General features: G+C 26.8%; 1 protein-coding gene across 1 annotated transcript; it reads left to right on the forward strand.

Annotated features, from left to right (window-relative positions):
• Nucleotides 1–850: 850 nt before the first annotated feature.
• Nucleotides 851–11697, forward strand: LOC114131095 (DNA damage-binding protein 1). The gene is made up of 19 exons (XM_050203389.1): nt 851–1402; nt 1959–2107; nt 2186–2448; nt 4005–4143; nt 4229–4378; nt 4440–4593; nt 4663–4884; nt 4946–5396; nt 5488–5654; nt 5708–5838; nt 5915–6099; nt 6163–6286; nt 6353–6587; nt 6665–6930; nt 9419–9589; nt 9656–9765; nt 9845–10014; nt 10090–10316; nt 11240–11697. The coding sequence occupies exons 1-19, from the start codon at nt 1336–1338 to the stop codon at nt 11336–11338; spliced, it is 3480 nt and encodes a 1159-aa protein (XP_050059346.1). The 5' UTR covers nt 851–1335; the 3' UTR covers nt 11339–11697.
• Nucleotides 11698–17314: the final 5617 nt, after the last annotated feature.

The following is a 17314-nucleotide window of genomic DNA, read 5'->3' on the forward strand; positions in this document are numbered from 1 at the left end:
AAATACTTTATGAATGAATGTATTTATATCTGTTTTTAAATACTAAAAATAATCATTAGATTACTGAATTTTTTTATAAACAATTTGGCAACGTCGCATTCAATTTCACGCACAATCATATGTTTTTGAATATTCTAAATCATGTTCTTTGTTTTTCCGGCATTGCACGTAATCGTACTCCGTTGAAATAGGTTTATTTTAAACTTTTGATCTAAAGAATACAATTGATAAAATGAATTAACAAAGTATTTTTCAATTATATTTAATTTTATTAAATATCTGGAGACTGGAATTCTTTTTTCAACGATAAAATCCAATAAATATATGTATGCAAAGGGTAAATATTATTTAGTGTTTGATATTATAACGTGTTCAATAAAACTTAATTGACTTCTAAGTTCTAACTTCCAGAGTTTAGGGTAGTGATGAATGCAGAGCAAACATTATTTTTTTCTAAAATTTTTAAGACTTAGGTACTTATGTGGCTATGCATTAATTATGTGTATAGCGTCATAGAAATAATTTTATACTTATAAGATTATCAAAACTTTTTTTTACAAAAAAAAGCTATTAATAGTTCATTGTTTTGCAACTAATCATCACATGTATCTCACACATAACTAATGTACCTATACTATTATTATTTTTTTTTAACAATTTATTTTGTAAGTTAATTTTTTAAAAACCTAGATACTTAGAGGGGCGCACAATTAGAGTTACCCACGTTATTTTATTTTCTGTATTGTAAAATATGTAAGTATAAATTTTAAGCGATGTATTTTCAGTTATCGTTAAGTCTTTAAGAAAAATAAATAATAACAATGTTTTGTTCGAATAACATTTACTGTTTAGGATCAGCATGCTCTGAGGGTCAGTTGCACCTATCTACACTATATTATTGTAATGCAAGTTTAATCGTTTAATGACAACCATGAACATAATATAATATATTATGTATAATATTATTACATTATAATATACTATTGATGACAACATATTTACGGCATTGTTGGTAACACTGTAACGTATACCAACTCCGGTGAATGCTACCGGACCCGCGGTCAGTCCGGCGTTTCGAAGATATCGGCGCACGCCGTTGTACACTAGTGTCGTACGACAATCGTGAAACGGAAAATACTAATAGTATTAGTTACTACTTAGTACTTATTACTTATTAGTTTTTTTCCTGCCTGCTGTACAGATATGCGTTAACGTCCACCGCCGTGTGATACGACAAACGATACCGTGACTTACGACCGTTTTTACTGTCAAGTCAATTTACAATTTTACTAAAATTATTTTACTTAAGCACGTTTTACGCAGTTGATCCCAGACATGGCAATGCAACAGTTTTACACCGTCACAGCTCACAAGCCCACAGCGGCCGTCACGAGCATTTCGGGTATGTAATTTATTGAAATAGATATAACAATTAACTCAACTAATGTCTAATGTCGGCCCGACATCTAAGAACTTAGTAGTTAGTACTAAGTACTAAGTATTTGTTGCCACAGCATTCGTAAACATTTTGTGCCGATTCATTTTATTGTGTCTTGCAGGACGAGCAAAAACTTAAATGCTTGATTGTGTTAATAAAAGCCATTTTAATGTCAATTAACAATTTGGTATTTTGGTCATTTTTTACTTTGTCTAGTACCTAGTTTTATGAAAAAAAAAAAAATTGTTTCTTAATGTGTTAAATAACAACTACTCACCTATTTTTTTGAACTTATTTATTAAATAAATTTTTAACTTGAGTTTATCTACTTAATTAGCTCCACTATAGGTAGGTACAATATTTAGGTACCTATTTGAAAATAATTTTATTTAGATACTCGCTCAAACAATTGTCTTTTGATTAAGATTTATTATTATACATCTTATTTGGCATAATTAATTAAGTTTTTTTCGTAGCTATTAAATATTGCTACATTTTTAATTTTTATTTTTACTTATAGCAAATTTCACATCTCCTACTGATCGTAATCTACTTGTTGCAAGATTTAATCGTATAGATATATCATTAGTTACTGAACAAGGTCTGCAGCCAATTAAAGAAGTAGCTTTGTATGGAAAAATTGAAATAATGACAGTTTTCCGTCCTAAGGTATGACATCAAATCTATGGCAAAATTATATTAAGCATGATTATACTTATAAAATTGTCAATGATTTTTTTTTTCTAGCATAAAGATAAAGACTTGTTATTTGTAGTAACTGCTCGATACAACACCATGATTTTAGAATGTCTTCAAACAGAAAGTGGTGATATTGAAATTATTACAAGAGCTCATGGTGTTATATCTGATCAAATTGGTAAAATATCTGAGATAGGTGCTATGGCTGTCATTGATCCTAGTGCAAGAGTGATTGGTCTAAAATTATATGATGGATTATTTAAAATCATACCATTAGATAAAGAAGGTGAACTGAAGGCTTATTGTTTAAGGTAAAATATGTTAAGTATTTAGTATATTAATGACTAAAATTGGAATGACTAGTTTTCATTAAAATAATTATAACTATCAAATTAATTGTATCAGAAATTTTAATTCTAATATTCTTTAAACTAACTATGATTTATAGAATTACAAATATGTTTTAACATTGTTCTAAAACAAATATAATTTGTATAATATCATTTAAAAAATTTCAATATTTTTTCTCTAAAGCACAATAAAATTATTTAATTATACATTATCAAATGTTTTTTAGTAAGACATTTCATCCGCTTGCGTTGACTTCATCTTAATTATGTATAACATAGTAAAAACCAATTGACGTGGGCAAGGGCCACTCAGGCTGTAGTTTCAATTAAACAACCAAATTTTTGTGAATGGGACCGTTAAGATGATGAACAAGAAGATAATATTATATAACTTATAGTTAATTATTTAGATATAAAATAATATAGATTAAACAATATATTATATACATAAGTAAAAAAAAAAATTATAATAATATAATAATATTCTCAATCAATTCCATTTTTACTGTACGTCGCACTGTTATACACTTCAAATATCAGTGTTAAAACTATAGTGTAAAATGGAACATTCGGCTGACCGTACAAATAACGAATTATATAGCACAACAAGTTATTGTCGATAACAATTTTATCATAGTAGTAATAGTAACCAATTAATATGTTCAGAACAAACCATACAACAATACTATAAAAATAAAATATAAAATATACAAACAATTTCCCTCAATTTTTAAGTTTTAATAAATATAAATTAATAAATACATTTTTATAGTAAATTTTTTGTTTTTTTTTGCTACAAATAATTTTCACTATAACATGTATTTTGTTGTTATCGCTGAAAAGTCTTTGACCCCAAATTTTTACTCTAAAAAAATTAGATTTTGGATTGTGCAATATTTTTTATTTTTTCTGTTACATAACTACAAAAACTACCTATTCAAATTTGAAAAATATAAAAGTAATGGATTTTGTATGATAAAAACTTTTTTCATATTAGTGATATTTCAAATTAAAAACGATGTTGCACAACCAATGTTTTTCTTTTTAGTGTGGGAAAATTAGGTTGTGTAACTTGGAGTACAGCAAGTGGTTCTTACACGAGTGAAACGGTTTTAGTAAATTGTACATTTATAAGACAGAAATAACATGTGGATGAAGTGTTTTCTTAACCACTGTCATAGCTAGACACTTTTTCTTGGGCAGGCCCGATATTTTGCTGTTAGGACTATCAATGAATATGTTTAAATAAAAAAGTAACAGAATATTGTATGTTATACAATTATTATATGCATTTTAAGTACAAGCATTTATTTTAAATTTTAAAACTAATGATATCTACAAATAGTAGTCTTATAGACTACACATTCAATACAATATAAAACATTTATTTTTGGAAAAAAGTGGGTAGGTCCAGGCCTACCTTCTGGCTATGCTTCTGTTCTTAACTGTAAACTGATTAGTTATCTTTTATAATATTTAAATTTACATTAATTGTATATGTCTTGATTTGATTCTAGGATGGAAGAAGTCGAAGTACAAGATATTGATTTTTTGTACGGTTGTGCTAATCCAACTATTATTATTATACATCAGGATACTATGGGTCGCCACATTAAAGCTAAAGAATTATCTATAAAAGACAAAGAATTTGTAAAGGTGCTTCATATTTTTGTGCTTCTTGAAATTATCTTTTTTATTTGTTAATTAATTCATAATAATATATTTTTATTATTTTTACCAGACTCCTTGGAAACAAGAAAATGTTGAAACAGAAGCTTCAATGATTATTCCTGTTCCTGAGCCTCTCTGTGGTGCCATTATTATTGGTCGAGAATCAGTTTTGTATCACAATGGTTCCTTTTTTATTGCTATTTCTCCTCCTGTCATAAAAGTAAGATATAATTTGTTTATTTAAGAATAACATTTATAGCTTTTTATATGTATATTTGTAGCAAAGTACAATAGTATGTTATGCTAGAATTGATTCAGAAGGTACAAGGTATTTACTTGGAGATATGGCTGGTCATTTATTTATGTTATTACTGAATTATGAAAAAAATCCAGATGGTACATTTAAAATCAAAGATCCAAAAGTTGATTTATTGGGTAAGCCATTTAATAATTTATAATTCTATTTAAATAATTATAATCTTTAAAATTAAATCCCTTTTGCAGGAGAGATCAGCATACCTGAATCCCTTACATATTTAGATAACAAAATTATATATGTTGCATCTCGAGTGGGCGATTCTCAACTTATAAAACTTAATAAAAAGGCTGATCAATTTGGTTCACACATAACTGTTTTAGATACTTATATGAATCTAGGACCTATTGTTGATATGTGTGTTATAGATTTGGAACGACAAGGCCAAGGACAAGTTGTTACTTGCTCAGGTATGTATTAAACCTTATATAAAAAATTTTTTTTTAATTTTCTCAATTTTTCTCATTTAAGGAGCTTATAAAGAAGGATCTCTTAGAATAATACGCAATGGAATAGGAATTGAAGAGGTGGCCACTATTGATTTAGTTGGTATTAAAGGAATGTGGCCTCTACGCATTACTACTGATGGTCTTCTAGATGATACATTAGTTTTATCTTTTGTTGGACATAGCAGAGTGTTGGCATACAATGGAGAAGAAGTAGAAGAAATAGATTTAGAAGGTTTTCAATCTGAATTACAAACCTTTTACTGTGGTAATACATCAAACAATAAAATGGTCCAAATAACATCTGCTAGTGTTCGATTGATTTGTCTGGAAAGCAAATGTTTAGTGAGTGAATGGAATGTACCTGATGATAAAAGTATCAATGTAGTATCATGTAATGGCCATCAAGCTGTTTGTGCTTCAGGTAATAGCCTATATTACATTGAAATTGGATCAGATAAAGTCTCACAAAATGGGTATGAATCATTCATATATCTTATTGTTGTAAATAATATTTAATATTTATTACTTTATTTTTTTTTGTTTTTTTTTTTTTAATTTTTAAAGGTTTATTACATTAGAACATGAAGTATCTTGTCTTGACGTTTGTTCATTTCAAGATCAATTTTCTAAAACTATAAGTTTGGTTGCTGTTGGTTTATGGATGGACATATCTGTGAAAGTACTTCAACTTCCTGACTTTGTAGAACTTGTTCGAGAACCTTTGGGCGAAGGTAAATTTAATACTATATATAATAATTTTTTTTAACAATATTTTATTTTACAGAAATCATACCTCGATCAATATTAATGGTAACATTTGAAAATATTGACTATTTATTGTGTGCGTTAGGAGATGGAAGTTTATGTTATTTTCATTTGAACCCTGAAAATGGGGTATTAAGTGATAAGCGCAAGGTTAGTATAAATAGTTTTGATTAATTAATTAATTAACTTTTCAGCAGTTATTTAAGAAATAAATATTTTATTCTAGGTCAATCTTGGTACCCAACCTACTTTAATCAGAAAATTCCAATCACTCAATACTACAAGTGTATTTGCATGTTCAGATCACCCAACTGTAATATATTCATCAAATAATAAATTGATTTTCTCAAATGTTAATCTGCGCAAAGTTAACCACATGTGTTCACTTAATACTAAAAGTTATCCAGATAGGTAAATTAACTGAAAAAATATATATATTTATGTAAAATTATTTTATTTTATTTCAATTTAAAGTTTGGCTATGGCAACTGACACTTCTATTATTATTGGTACTATTGATGAGATGCAAAAACTACATATTCGTACTATTCCTCTCGGAGAAGCACCTAGACGAATTGCACATCAAGAGTCAAGCAAAGTATGATTAACAAACAAATAATATAATATTACATATTTAATTTATTTAATTTTTAAATTTTATTAGTCATTTGGTGTAATAACAATGAGAATAGATGTTCATGAAGGAATAAATTTAGTCCCTGCTAGACCTAGCGCTAGTACCACTGCTCAGAATACTTCTGGTGCAATTAACAGTCGTTTACCAAATAGTACATCCGTAGCTAATAGTAATCAGGGACCATTAAGTCTTGGTGGTAGTGAATATGGTCTTGAAGTTGAAATTCATAATATGCTTGTACTAGATCAAAACACCTTTGAAGGTAAGTTTATTTATTTAAATTATTGAACTACTGAAAACAAGATATTAATAATTAATAAATTTTTAATAAAAATTAAGTATTGCATGCACATCAGTTAAATTCAAATGAATATGCACTAAGTATCATATCAGCAAAATTGGGTGATGATCCAGCCCCTTATTATATATTGGGAACTGCCGTTGTAAACCCTGAAGACCAAGATCCCAAATTGGGACGCATACTTATATTTAATTGGGATGATTCTTCATCAAAACTTACACAAATAAGTGAGAAAGAAGTAAAAGGTGCATGTTATGCTATGGCTGAATTTAATGGAAAACTTTTAGCTGCAGTTAATTGTACGGTACGTTTTTTTAACTACTATAACTATTATTATACATTGGTCAAAATTTGACCACAAAAACCCTTTTGATTATAAAATTAATCTATATTACTATTATTTACAAATATTTTAATTTTTGAGTATAAACTATACACATTTGAATAACAAATTTAAACTAACAATTAAAAATTTGTGTATTGTATAAATTGATGGTTAGGTTACTGATTTTTTATGTTGTATTATTCTACTGACATGTACATTTCTCTTATTTTAATTTTATCTACTGAACAGATGATACTAATATATTCCTGTTTTCATATTTTACTTCCTTCAAAATAGAGAATAATCAATTCATCATGTTTATACTAATCTAATCCATATTATTTTTCTATGATATACGGTAGCTGCAACTTACTGAACTTATACAGATACTCATTCTTTTATTGAATTCAAATAGGGTAGTTTCGATTTACATGTACTCATAGAAAAGAAAAATTGTCTATTAGAATCTACTGGTTAGTTTTTATCTATTTATTTATTCAGCTAAAACAATAGTTGATATATATATATACCAACTGAGCTATAAACTCGTATCAGGTATACGTAGTTCAACAATATTACAATTTATTTAAAATAAAATATGATATAATTAAATAAACATAACATAATGAAATAGACTTAAAAACAAAAATTAACATCAGTATTACATATTAATATAATACACAATATTATATTTAGATAGGTATATTGAATTTTTATGATTTTATTGATACATACATTATCATCAAGACCACTAACTATTTTATTTATTGCCTTTTTTATTTGATTTTTATTCATTATATTAATTATGTTATTGGATTGACTTACACATAAATTTTTTATTCAACTCTTTACTTCATTATTTTAATTGTTAAAAATAGTTTTCCCCATGTAATTAGGAGAAATTCTAGAACTAGTTTAAACAGTATATTATGATGGTTTAATATGTTTTCCTGTCTATTATTTCTGTATTATTGAGTGTATAGTTCTGTATGAATTTAGTGCTTAGTGGAAGCAATGTGTACTTTTAAGGGCTCATTTCCATATTTTTTCACTCCATTTCTTGATCATATATAATTTGATGATTTTAACTATTTTCTTAGTTCTTTACTTCAAAAATTATATTTTTTATTTTTTTTACTGAATTATAATTCTTTTAAAACAACATATATGAAAAATATATTTATTATTTTCAATTTTTATTGTTATCAATTTACATATATATATATATTTTTAACGCATTTGTATATCTTTCTATTAGACCTTTCATCTTATTTACTCATTTAGTTAATGGGCTAAAATACTCTGGTCCCAAAATGGGTTCCATAAATGATAGCTACTGAATAATGTATATATTACTTCCTTATTATGTATCTTAGTGTATTAGTGTATGATAAAAAAAGTGCTCACATATTAATGTATAGATGATGGAATAACAAACAATTTATAGCCATTATTGCCAATATTATTAGCAGAATAATAAAAAAAAGTTATTAGCAGGGCTCTAATTTTTATGCACTAAAAAGTACTCAAATATATGCATACATATATGTTAAAAAACTGTAGAAAATATTCAAAAATTGCAATTTATTAAAGAAAATACAATTTATGTAAATTAAGTACCTACATGAAAAATAATAAATAAAAACTAAAAAAAATAAAACGATCCCTTTATATTATGATACAATATTTATGTCTTCACAAATGTGGGTGTAAAGTAATATAGGCCTGTTGATGGTCACTACAATTTCTCATTGTAATAGAAATTAATATATAACATTATTGGTAAGTGCATTGGGAGCAATATTAAAATAGCCATTAAAGAATAAATTTATTTTGTCATATGGTATAAAATTTAGAATTTTGGTTATCATATATATAATATTTTTTATTAAACTAAATTATTAAAAAATATTGTGGAGTCTATGAAATAATATTTATATAAAAGTACCTACTTAAACATAAAATATGCAAATTTCTACAAAAATGATGAAATATACAAACATTTTGTATTTTAAATCTATGTACTATTGGTCTAATTTGTTTTGAAAAAGAGTTTCAATATGCATTTTTTAAACAAATATACAAATACCTAAAGTTCCATGCCTCGATGAAGGGCAACGAAAAAACTTTTTAAATTAAATTAAGTAATAGAAGGAATAATATTTAAAAAATCACTAATTTTATTGTGTAAATAAATGAATAAATAAATAAATAAATAAATTTACAAATAAGTAATACATTTAACGTTCCAAGCTTAGTAATTGATAATTATTATATTAGTTATTTTTTTATCAATTGACACTTTTTTTATGTATAGGGTGTTGGATAATATATAATGAAATAAATAACAAACAAATCTGTAATAACATATCATACGTATATCGATATGTATAACAATCTGTAAAATTTAGATTGAATGCTTTGTGTACATTCACTGATTTATCTAATTATTCTTTTTTTTTCATAGGTTCGATTATTTGAATGGACTGCTGAAAAAGAATTAAGACTTGAGTGCAGTCACTTCAATAATATTGTAGCACTATTTGTGAAAACTAAAGGAGACTTTATTGTTTGCGGTGATTTAATGAGATCATTAACATTGTTACAATACAAAACTATGGAAGGCAGTTTTGATGAAGTAAGTTATTCAAATGTATGATAAAAAGATAATCATAATATGATATTTTAAACATTTTATGTGTAGATAGCTAGAGATTACAATCCAAAATGGTCAACAGCCATAGAAATTATTGATGATGATGTATTCTTAGGCGCAGAAAATGATAAAAACTTATTTATTATACACAAAGACAGGTGATTTATTGTTTTTATTACATATTTTAATAATTTACTTTTAGAAAAATTGAATTAATATCTTATTTTATTAATTTAGCACATTGGCAAGTGATGAAGCCCGACATCAACTTCAAGAAATTGGTCAATTCCACTTGGGTGATCTAGTAAATGTATTCAGGCATGGATCATTAGTAATGCAGCATTTCACTGATACTCATGTATCAGTTCAAGGAGGTATTCTTTATGGTACTTGCAGTGGAGCTCTAGGTAATGTGAAAATATTTGAAACAAACGTAGTTTTTTTTTTATCAAATAATTGTAATATTTAAATTATTTTATTAGGGTTGGTAACGCAGTTGACTCCCAAAATGTATGAATTTCTGACCGATTTGGAATTAAGTTTAGCTACAGTAGTTAAAGGCGTAGGAAAAATTAAACATCAACTTTGGCGAAGCTATCATACTGAAACAAGGATTGAGCCTTCCGAAGCATTTGTGGATGGAGATTTGATTGAAAGCTTTTTAGATTTATCTAAAAAAAATATGTTAGCAGTTGTTAATTCACTTCAGGTATTATTATTAAAGTTATTAGTTAGTGCTTAATACACATAGTATAATTGTTATTTCCTTGAAAAAATAATTATATTTTTACTTAATTCTATTTCATAGCAATATTTTTTCTTAGTATGAGCATTTATTTACAACTATTCATTAATTTTTTAAACTTTTCAAAAATTGATAATAGTTTGCAGCCAATAGCCAATCACAGAATACCATAAATGCAATAATAATTTAAATCCAAGCTTTTATTTTAGAAAGTTTATATTGTATTTAGAATCTAAATTATCTGATAATTGTGTACACATACATTATACTGTATATTTTATCTACGATTCACTAGTTAATATTCTTCAAAACAAAAAAATATTTAAAATTTAAGATTTCTATAAACCATATAGTAAAATTGATACAACTTCTAATCTTTTCTCTGATCAATGTGTGTTTCAATATCAAAATACTTGATTTTAGTTTATCTGTTGCTTAATAATTGTATTTGATTTTTTTCATATTATTTATAATTATAGTTAATTGTATGACTAACGATATAGATAAATTAGTTAGATTTAAAAATGTGGACTTTACTAGTGAAGTTAGATAAATTAATACATTTTCAAATATTTTATTAAATTAAATTTGTTCAAATTTGGTTCTTTTCAAAATATGTTTATAATGTATACATTATAAACAATATTTTATCACTGTTTTTACTACTTATTGTTGTAATTGTCCATAAAGAAACTTTTAACAAATGTATAAATACAGTATGTACTATGTATATTGTTTACTATATTAAGACTAAGTAAATTTCAAAGTAAAAAATTAAGCATAAATATTTATTTTTAACAGTAAGATTTATGGGATTTACATTTTTTCATAATAATAATATGTTTAATGTTTTAACCTAACTAATGTTATACATTTTTATATTTCAGGGATCCTACGATCACGATTTCAAGAAAATTCCAAAAGATACAAAGTTAACTTTAGATGATGTCATTAAACTGGTTGAAGATTTAACCAGAATACATTAATTGATAATTAATTTCACATTTTATGTACAAATCATGTATTATACCTTCCTTTGATGATCTAGTTTATTCATTTAAATAATATTACTACAAATAGTTTTTTCATAAGTTAATATATTTTTTACTTAATTTGATGGCCCTATTTTATGCTATATCTTAAAAAATAAACAATCTATTTATAATATCCAAAAGGTGTATACCATAAAATTGAATTTGTATATGATTATAATTTATAATTTATTAAATTCAATATTTGTATTATTATTAAAACTAAAATGTTATTATCTATAAAATTTATCAAAATTGAATAAATATGTTTTGAATAGCTGCTGAATAAAATAAATACACTCTTTTATATTTTAGATTCTGAACCGAGTGATGAATGTATTGATTTTACAATGATGTGTGTTTTTTTATATTTTGTGTCTGTGTACAGCATAACTAGTCGAAATAATGCTCCAATTTCAAATTTCGGGGATGGTTTCCGATGGCAAAATGAATATCCTTTGTGGATTATAGAGATAAAAAGTAAACAGTTTTCAAAAAAATCGAGAAAAACAAAAAGTGACGGAAAAACCGGAATTTTTACGCAAAACCATTTTTCGACCAAATCGATTTTTTGATATGGTTGTAACTCATAAACTAATCACTAGAGCTCGGATTTTTAAGCATATGCTTCTTTTTTTACATATGAGATAGAAATCTAATTTTTATACATTTATTAATTCGTTTCACGTCATTCTGGTTCCAAATAGTTATTTTAGCTGTAGAATGTTTATAGGTATGTTTATTGTGATACTATAATAATAATAAAAAATTGAATTAATAGGCAATGTAAAAACCCAGAATGCGGACTAAATGTTTATTTTAGATTATTAATGTTTTCGTTATAGACTTGTTTATATTAAATGTATTAAACTTATCGATTTACATATAGCCCGCAGTACCTATACGGTCAATATACCTATAACATCGATATCGATCGTTTCAAAATTTAAGATTTATTGTTGTTATTTGAAACTTCTAGTATGCACCAATCACTGGTGGATGTAGAGAGTTCGTTTTTTATGTATAAAAATATTCTTAGAGTCAGTTTCACTACTTGCAAATCTAGGGAAATACACAGTTATGGTAAATAATTTTTTTTTAATTCAAATTGATTTTTTGAATTTTTCATTCATTTTTATGACTATTTCATGTTAATTTTTGGTAATCCTTTTTTTTTGCTTTTTTAAATAAATATACTTCTTTTTTAAAAAAATCCTATGCTTTTTTAATAGCGTATTATGCTTTAAAATCCGAGGCCTAGTTATAATAATCGGAAATTTTCAATTGTTTATTAACACAGGCGACTTACCTAAAATATTTAAACCTGTGTTTTGACGTCCTTTAGATTTTGATATTGATTTGAAGTGATGGAATAACAATGGCCAATATAGCTTTTATATCAATTTTTTTTTAAATAAAAATAATAATTTAATTCTCAAGTGTATAATGTTATTATTATACTAATAAAACGTCAGAAAAAAAAATAGAAGCAATTATCCGTAAAAACTCTCGTAATCTTATTCACGTAAAATATAGTAAAAACCTTTTCTTTAAATATGTTCTTATTAATATGACTCATATTCAGTATTCATATTATATGAATCATTTAAATACATGAGTACATTACCTATATTATGGATTATTGAACATACAATAATATTTAGGTATTCATACTATATAACTAATGTAGGTACTAAAAATGACAAATATACCTACGATAAAAACCGTATCCTAAATAAAAAAAAATAAAGTTTTCAATTTCGATTTTAAACTAATATAGGTAAAATAAGTTTCAAAAATGTTTAGTAGTTACTAATTTATTAAAAATTATAATAGTCAATAATAATTAATTGAGTTGACTGAATTTTATCTTTTATGTTTTTATCGAGTTGGCAGTTTTCAGTGAGATCTTAACTCTTATTTTCTCGAAGTCGTTCGTAGTTTTTTTCGTGTTACAATATTTCAGAATCAGAAAAAGATCAATACGGTCTTGAAATCGTAAAATATGGTCAAATTCGTATTTACTATAACTTTCATTGAAAAAAATATTTCGTGCTTATTTAATACATTAGATATACAGTACGAATAAAAAAAATATGCAAACGCACACAAATCGTAACCAAAGACTGGCTTAAACCTGCAGTGTGTCCGCTTAACTTCGTAAAAGACAAATATCCTTAAAAGCAAAACGCAATACCGACATATCTTCGATTACCAAATCGTATGTCATTCGCGTGTTTAGAACACTTGGCGTGTCACGTCAGACGGACGAGGTCGCACGCGCGTACCCGGCCAACAGTGCCAACACCGATATACTGCGTGGAAATCGATCGACAACCGCCGCTCACTTGTCGAGAAATGCTGGTAAGACTTTTAAATTCCAATAGACGTACTCATATACCGTATAATAAGATATATATATATATATATATATATGTAATATGTATATTAAAACTATCCATAAGGTGAGGTTAGTTTTGGTAAATAAATATAAGTTAAAAGAAATTTATTGTTAGCACATGCTATTTATTACGGAGACCCTAAACTTTAGTAATTTGATTTAAATGAATTGTATTTTTAGAGTTAAATAAAATTTTTTAAATTATCTTTTAATGCAATTTTACACCTTTTTATAAATTTAAATTGAAAATCTTATCAGTCACACAAGAAAAAAAATTATTAGTAGGTAGGTGGTAGGTATCTGTAAACCTGTGTTAATTAAAGATTAGGTACCAATGTTTTTACTTATTATTATAATAATTGAATACTATGATAATTGATAATTATTATCTACCTAATTAAGTATTCAAATTGTAACCATTTTAAATAGACAAGGTGACTATGGAGAAAAATCTAATTTATTATGATCATAGAATAATAGTAAGTGTGTACCTACTTATTTTATAATATTGTATGTTAAAATACGTTCAACAGTTTTATAGATAATTAACCGGAAAAAAAAATTCTGTGTCTGATAAGATGTTCAATTTAAGTTTATAATAAAGTGTAGAATTGCATTAAAAGATAGTTAAAAAAAAAAAAATTATTTAGCTCTAGAAATACAATTCATTTAAATCAATTTATTAAAGTTTAAGGTGTCTGTAGTAAATAAAGCAGTGAACCAAAATGTACGATTTTAACATCAAATTTAAAAAAAACACTATAAAAATCCATTATAAAATATAGTTGTTACCATTTGAGAAAAAAAATTGATTTTGATGTTGGTAAAACTGTTCGCTTAAAAATGTAAAAATTTATTTACAAAAATTATAGGATTTAAAATAAAGTAACACGTCTTTTTCTTTTCTTTTTTTTTAAATTCCAACTTATTAATCCATTATAATCATTAAAAATAACCGCGTACAACGACATAAGATACACCCTGTATATATAATCTCACGGATATTTATATGATTATGGACAACCGTGGTCAATGGTCATATATTTGTTATGTCTTTGATCTTTATCTAAAATAAACAATCTCACCGGGTCTAACGATACCCTTCAACCGTCGGGCTCTTGCACACGACGACACTCTCCCTGCATGCGCCTTCTGTAGCGGTCATACTTTAAGGGCTAAATAGTAATTATTACCAAATAGTATTTTTGTGTTCTAAATCATAAAAGTGTTATCTTAATATCAATAATGTTATATTATACTTGTGCCTTCAATTAATATTAAACCTATTGTATATTCACGCATTCGGCTAATATCTGCAGACAAGCCAAACTTGACAATCGAATAAGGGTAAGTTAATCTTTTACTATATAATAAAATCCTTACATGCATATATGCGAAATCGTGTGTGTGCACATATACATATACGAGGGTAGTATACAGACCGTAAACATAGTATGTATGAATGGTAGATCACATAATATAAGTGAAAAGAAGGTAAATACATGTATATTGCGCGAGCGTGTCTATTTCGCTTTACTACAAGTGGCTCCCAATGTGGGGCTCAAACCCACGACCTAGAGATTAAGAGTCTCGTGCTCATAGAAAAATTGCACGCATATAACTATTATAATATATAGTGACTACTGACTACGTCAAGAGGCCGCCATACTTGCACGTGTTGTCTTTGTCTTACAAGTACGTAACTTCATAGCAAATTTACGCTGGGCAGATCACGTGTAGCTCCGTTAGTTTAAAAATTAAAGTGAATTGACCTATTATCAAATTCGATGGTAAGAACATTATTTGTGCTCATAAGTTAACTTTTTACGGTTATTCAGTTTTTAAGTGAGTAATAAGCATTTTTAATTTACCCTATACCATATAATATGCATAACTTGCTAAAAAATTGAAAAATCGTAAAAAACCGACATACGAACACAGATTGTGTTCTTAAAGTCAAATTGTATAGTATAGGTCATCGATTCACTCTAATTTTTGAACTTTTGAAGCTACACGCGATCGGCTGAGCGTAAATTTACCATGTCACGTACATACTTGTAAAACATAGACAACATACCATGCGGGTATGACACATCCTCTGAATGTTTCGATAACTCCATTATTATCACGGTTTTGAACACGGCGTGACGTATAGGCAATATAGGTACACAGTTATGTATCACGGTATCCACAATTGACCTGACGTAATTCAATAATAATTAAAATCCTTATTGTAACGCGGACTTTTTTGATTACGGCGTACTCCCCCGCTAAACCATGTCCGAACGTCTCGGCGTATAACGAGCATTTTCAATTTTCGGGTAAAAACACAACACAAACGCGGAAAATACACATCCATTACTTTCCTTCACTATTCGTATATATTATATCGTCGACAGAGCGTTGTAACGCATATCACAATATATAATATCGTTTATTATTATCGTATCGTGTCGTGTCGTGTCCGTTCCTCGCCGTGCGCGTTCGTGACAACCGTCCCGATGGTTGCGAAATATATTTGTTTATAATATAATATTATTATGTATTATAACTCGCCGCCGTCGTACCTATACTGTAGGGTCGCCGTCACACGACGAGAATGATAAGAAAATAATATAATATACCGACGTTGGGCACAGCATCGCTGTATTAATATACAGTCACTAACCTATACTCACATATTCCGAAGTGTACCTTATTTATACACTTGCATTATCTACGTCTGAGTGTGTGTGTGTGCAACTGTGTATAATACTGGCGCATAATCTATATATATATATATAAGATAAATAATTCGCCGTATTGTGTATACGTATAGTATAGATATTGTGAGGTAGACCGCGTTTAAATACAAATATTCTGAATTCGATGCACAAAACGCGCACGATTCCGTGTGATGCCGAGTTCGGTTAACCGTATATATATAGATAGGTAGATATATATAATTCCACATAATATTTTGTTTCCAGGCATTTATGTAATATATACAATATATATATATATATATATATATGGGTACGTTGTGTGTGCTCGTGTGATTTATATGTACGCACACATACTCGTATATCGGTGTGTTATACCGGGTTTATAACCGTCTATAACTTATATTTTTCTATTCAATATATATAATATTTTTATTTTCGAAATGTGACTGAAAAATTATTAATTTATAGTAATACCCTATATACCCTATATACCTTAATAACCTATAGGTATATATATATATATATTATATATATATTACCTATGTCCTATATTATATTATTCACTGCAATCGTTAAAATGTATATTATATAAATATATTTTTTTTGTTCAATTGAATATACATATATAATAACGATGCGATTGTCGTTTTCGCGTTTCTTTATGATAGGCACGCGTATGATGTGGAAATTTGGCAGATTTATAAAGTAAATATCTAACATTAATTTAATCGCTTTTATTTCTTTGATTTCTCTAACGTATTGTTTATTTGCATGTTACGTAATATTCGTCGTTTGAGTCTTAACATAATTATATAGATAGTAGAT

The sequence above is a fragment of the Aphis gossypii genome, chromosome 3, assembly GCF_020184175.1.
Source record: "Aphis gossypii isolate Hap1 chromosome 3, ASM2018417v2, whole genome shotgun sequence".
In the NCBI taxonomy this organism is placed as follows: domain Eukaryota; kingdom Metazoa; phylum Arthropoda; class Insecta; order Hemiptera; family Aphididae; genus Aphis; species Aphis gossypii.

What these genes read in the sequence shown, in the direction of transcription:
- LOC114131095 (XM_050203389.1), top strand. Translation starts at nt 1,336, where the DNA reads ATGGCAATGCAACAGTTTTACACCGTCACAGCTCACAAGCCCACAGCG. An exon ending in TTTCTCCTCCTGTCATAAAA is followed by an intron (nt 4,379 to 4,439) that starts GTAAGATATAAT and finishes GTATATTTGTAG; the next exon opens with CAAAGTACAATAGTATGTTA. An exon ending in TCCAAAAGTTGATTTATTGG is followed by an intron (nt 4,594 to 4,662) that starts GTAAGCCATTTA and finishes TCCCTTTTGCAG; the next exon opens with GAGAGATCAGCATACCTGAA.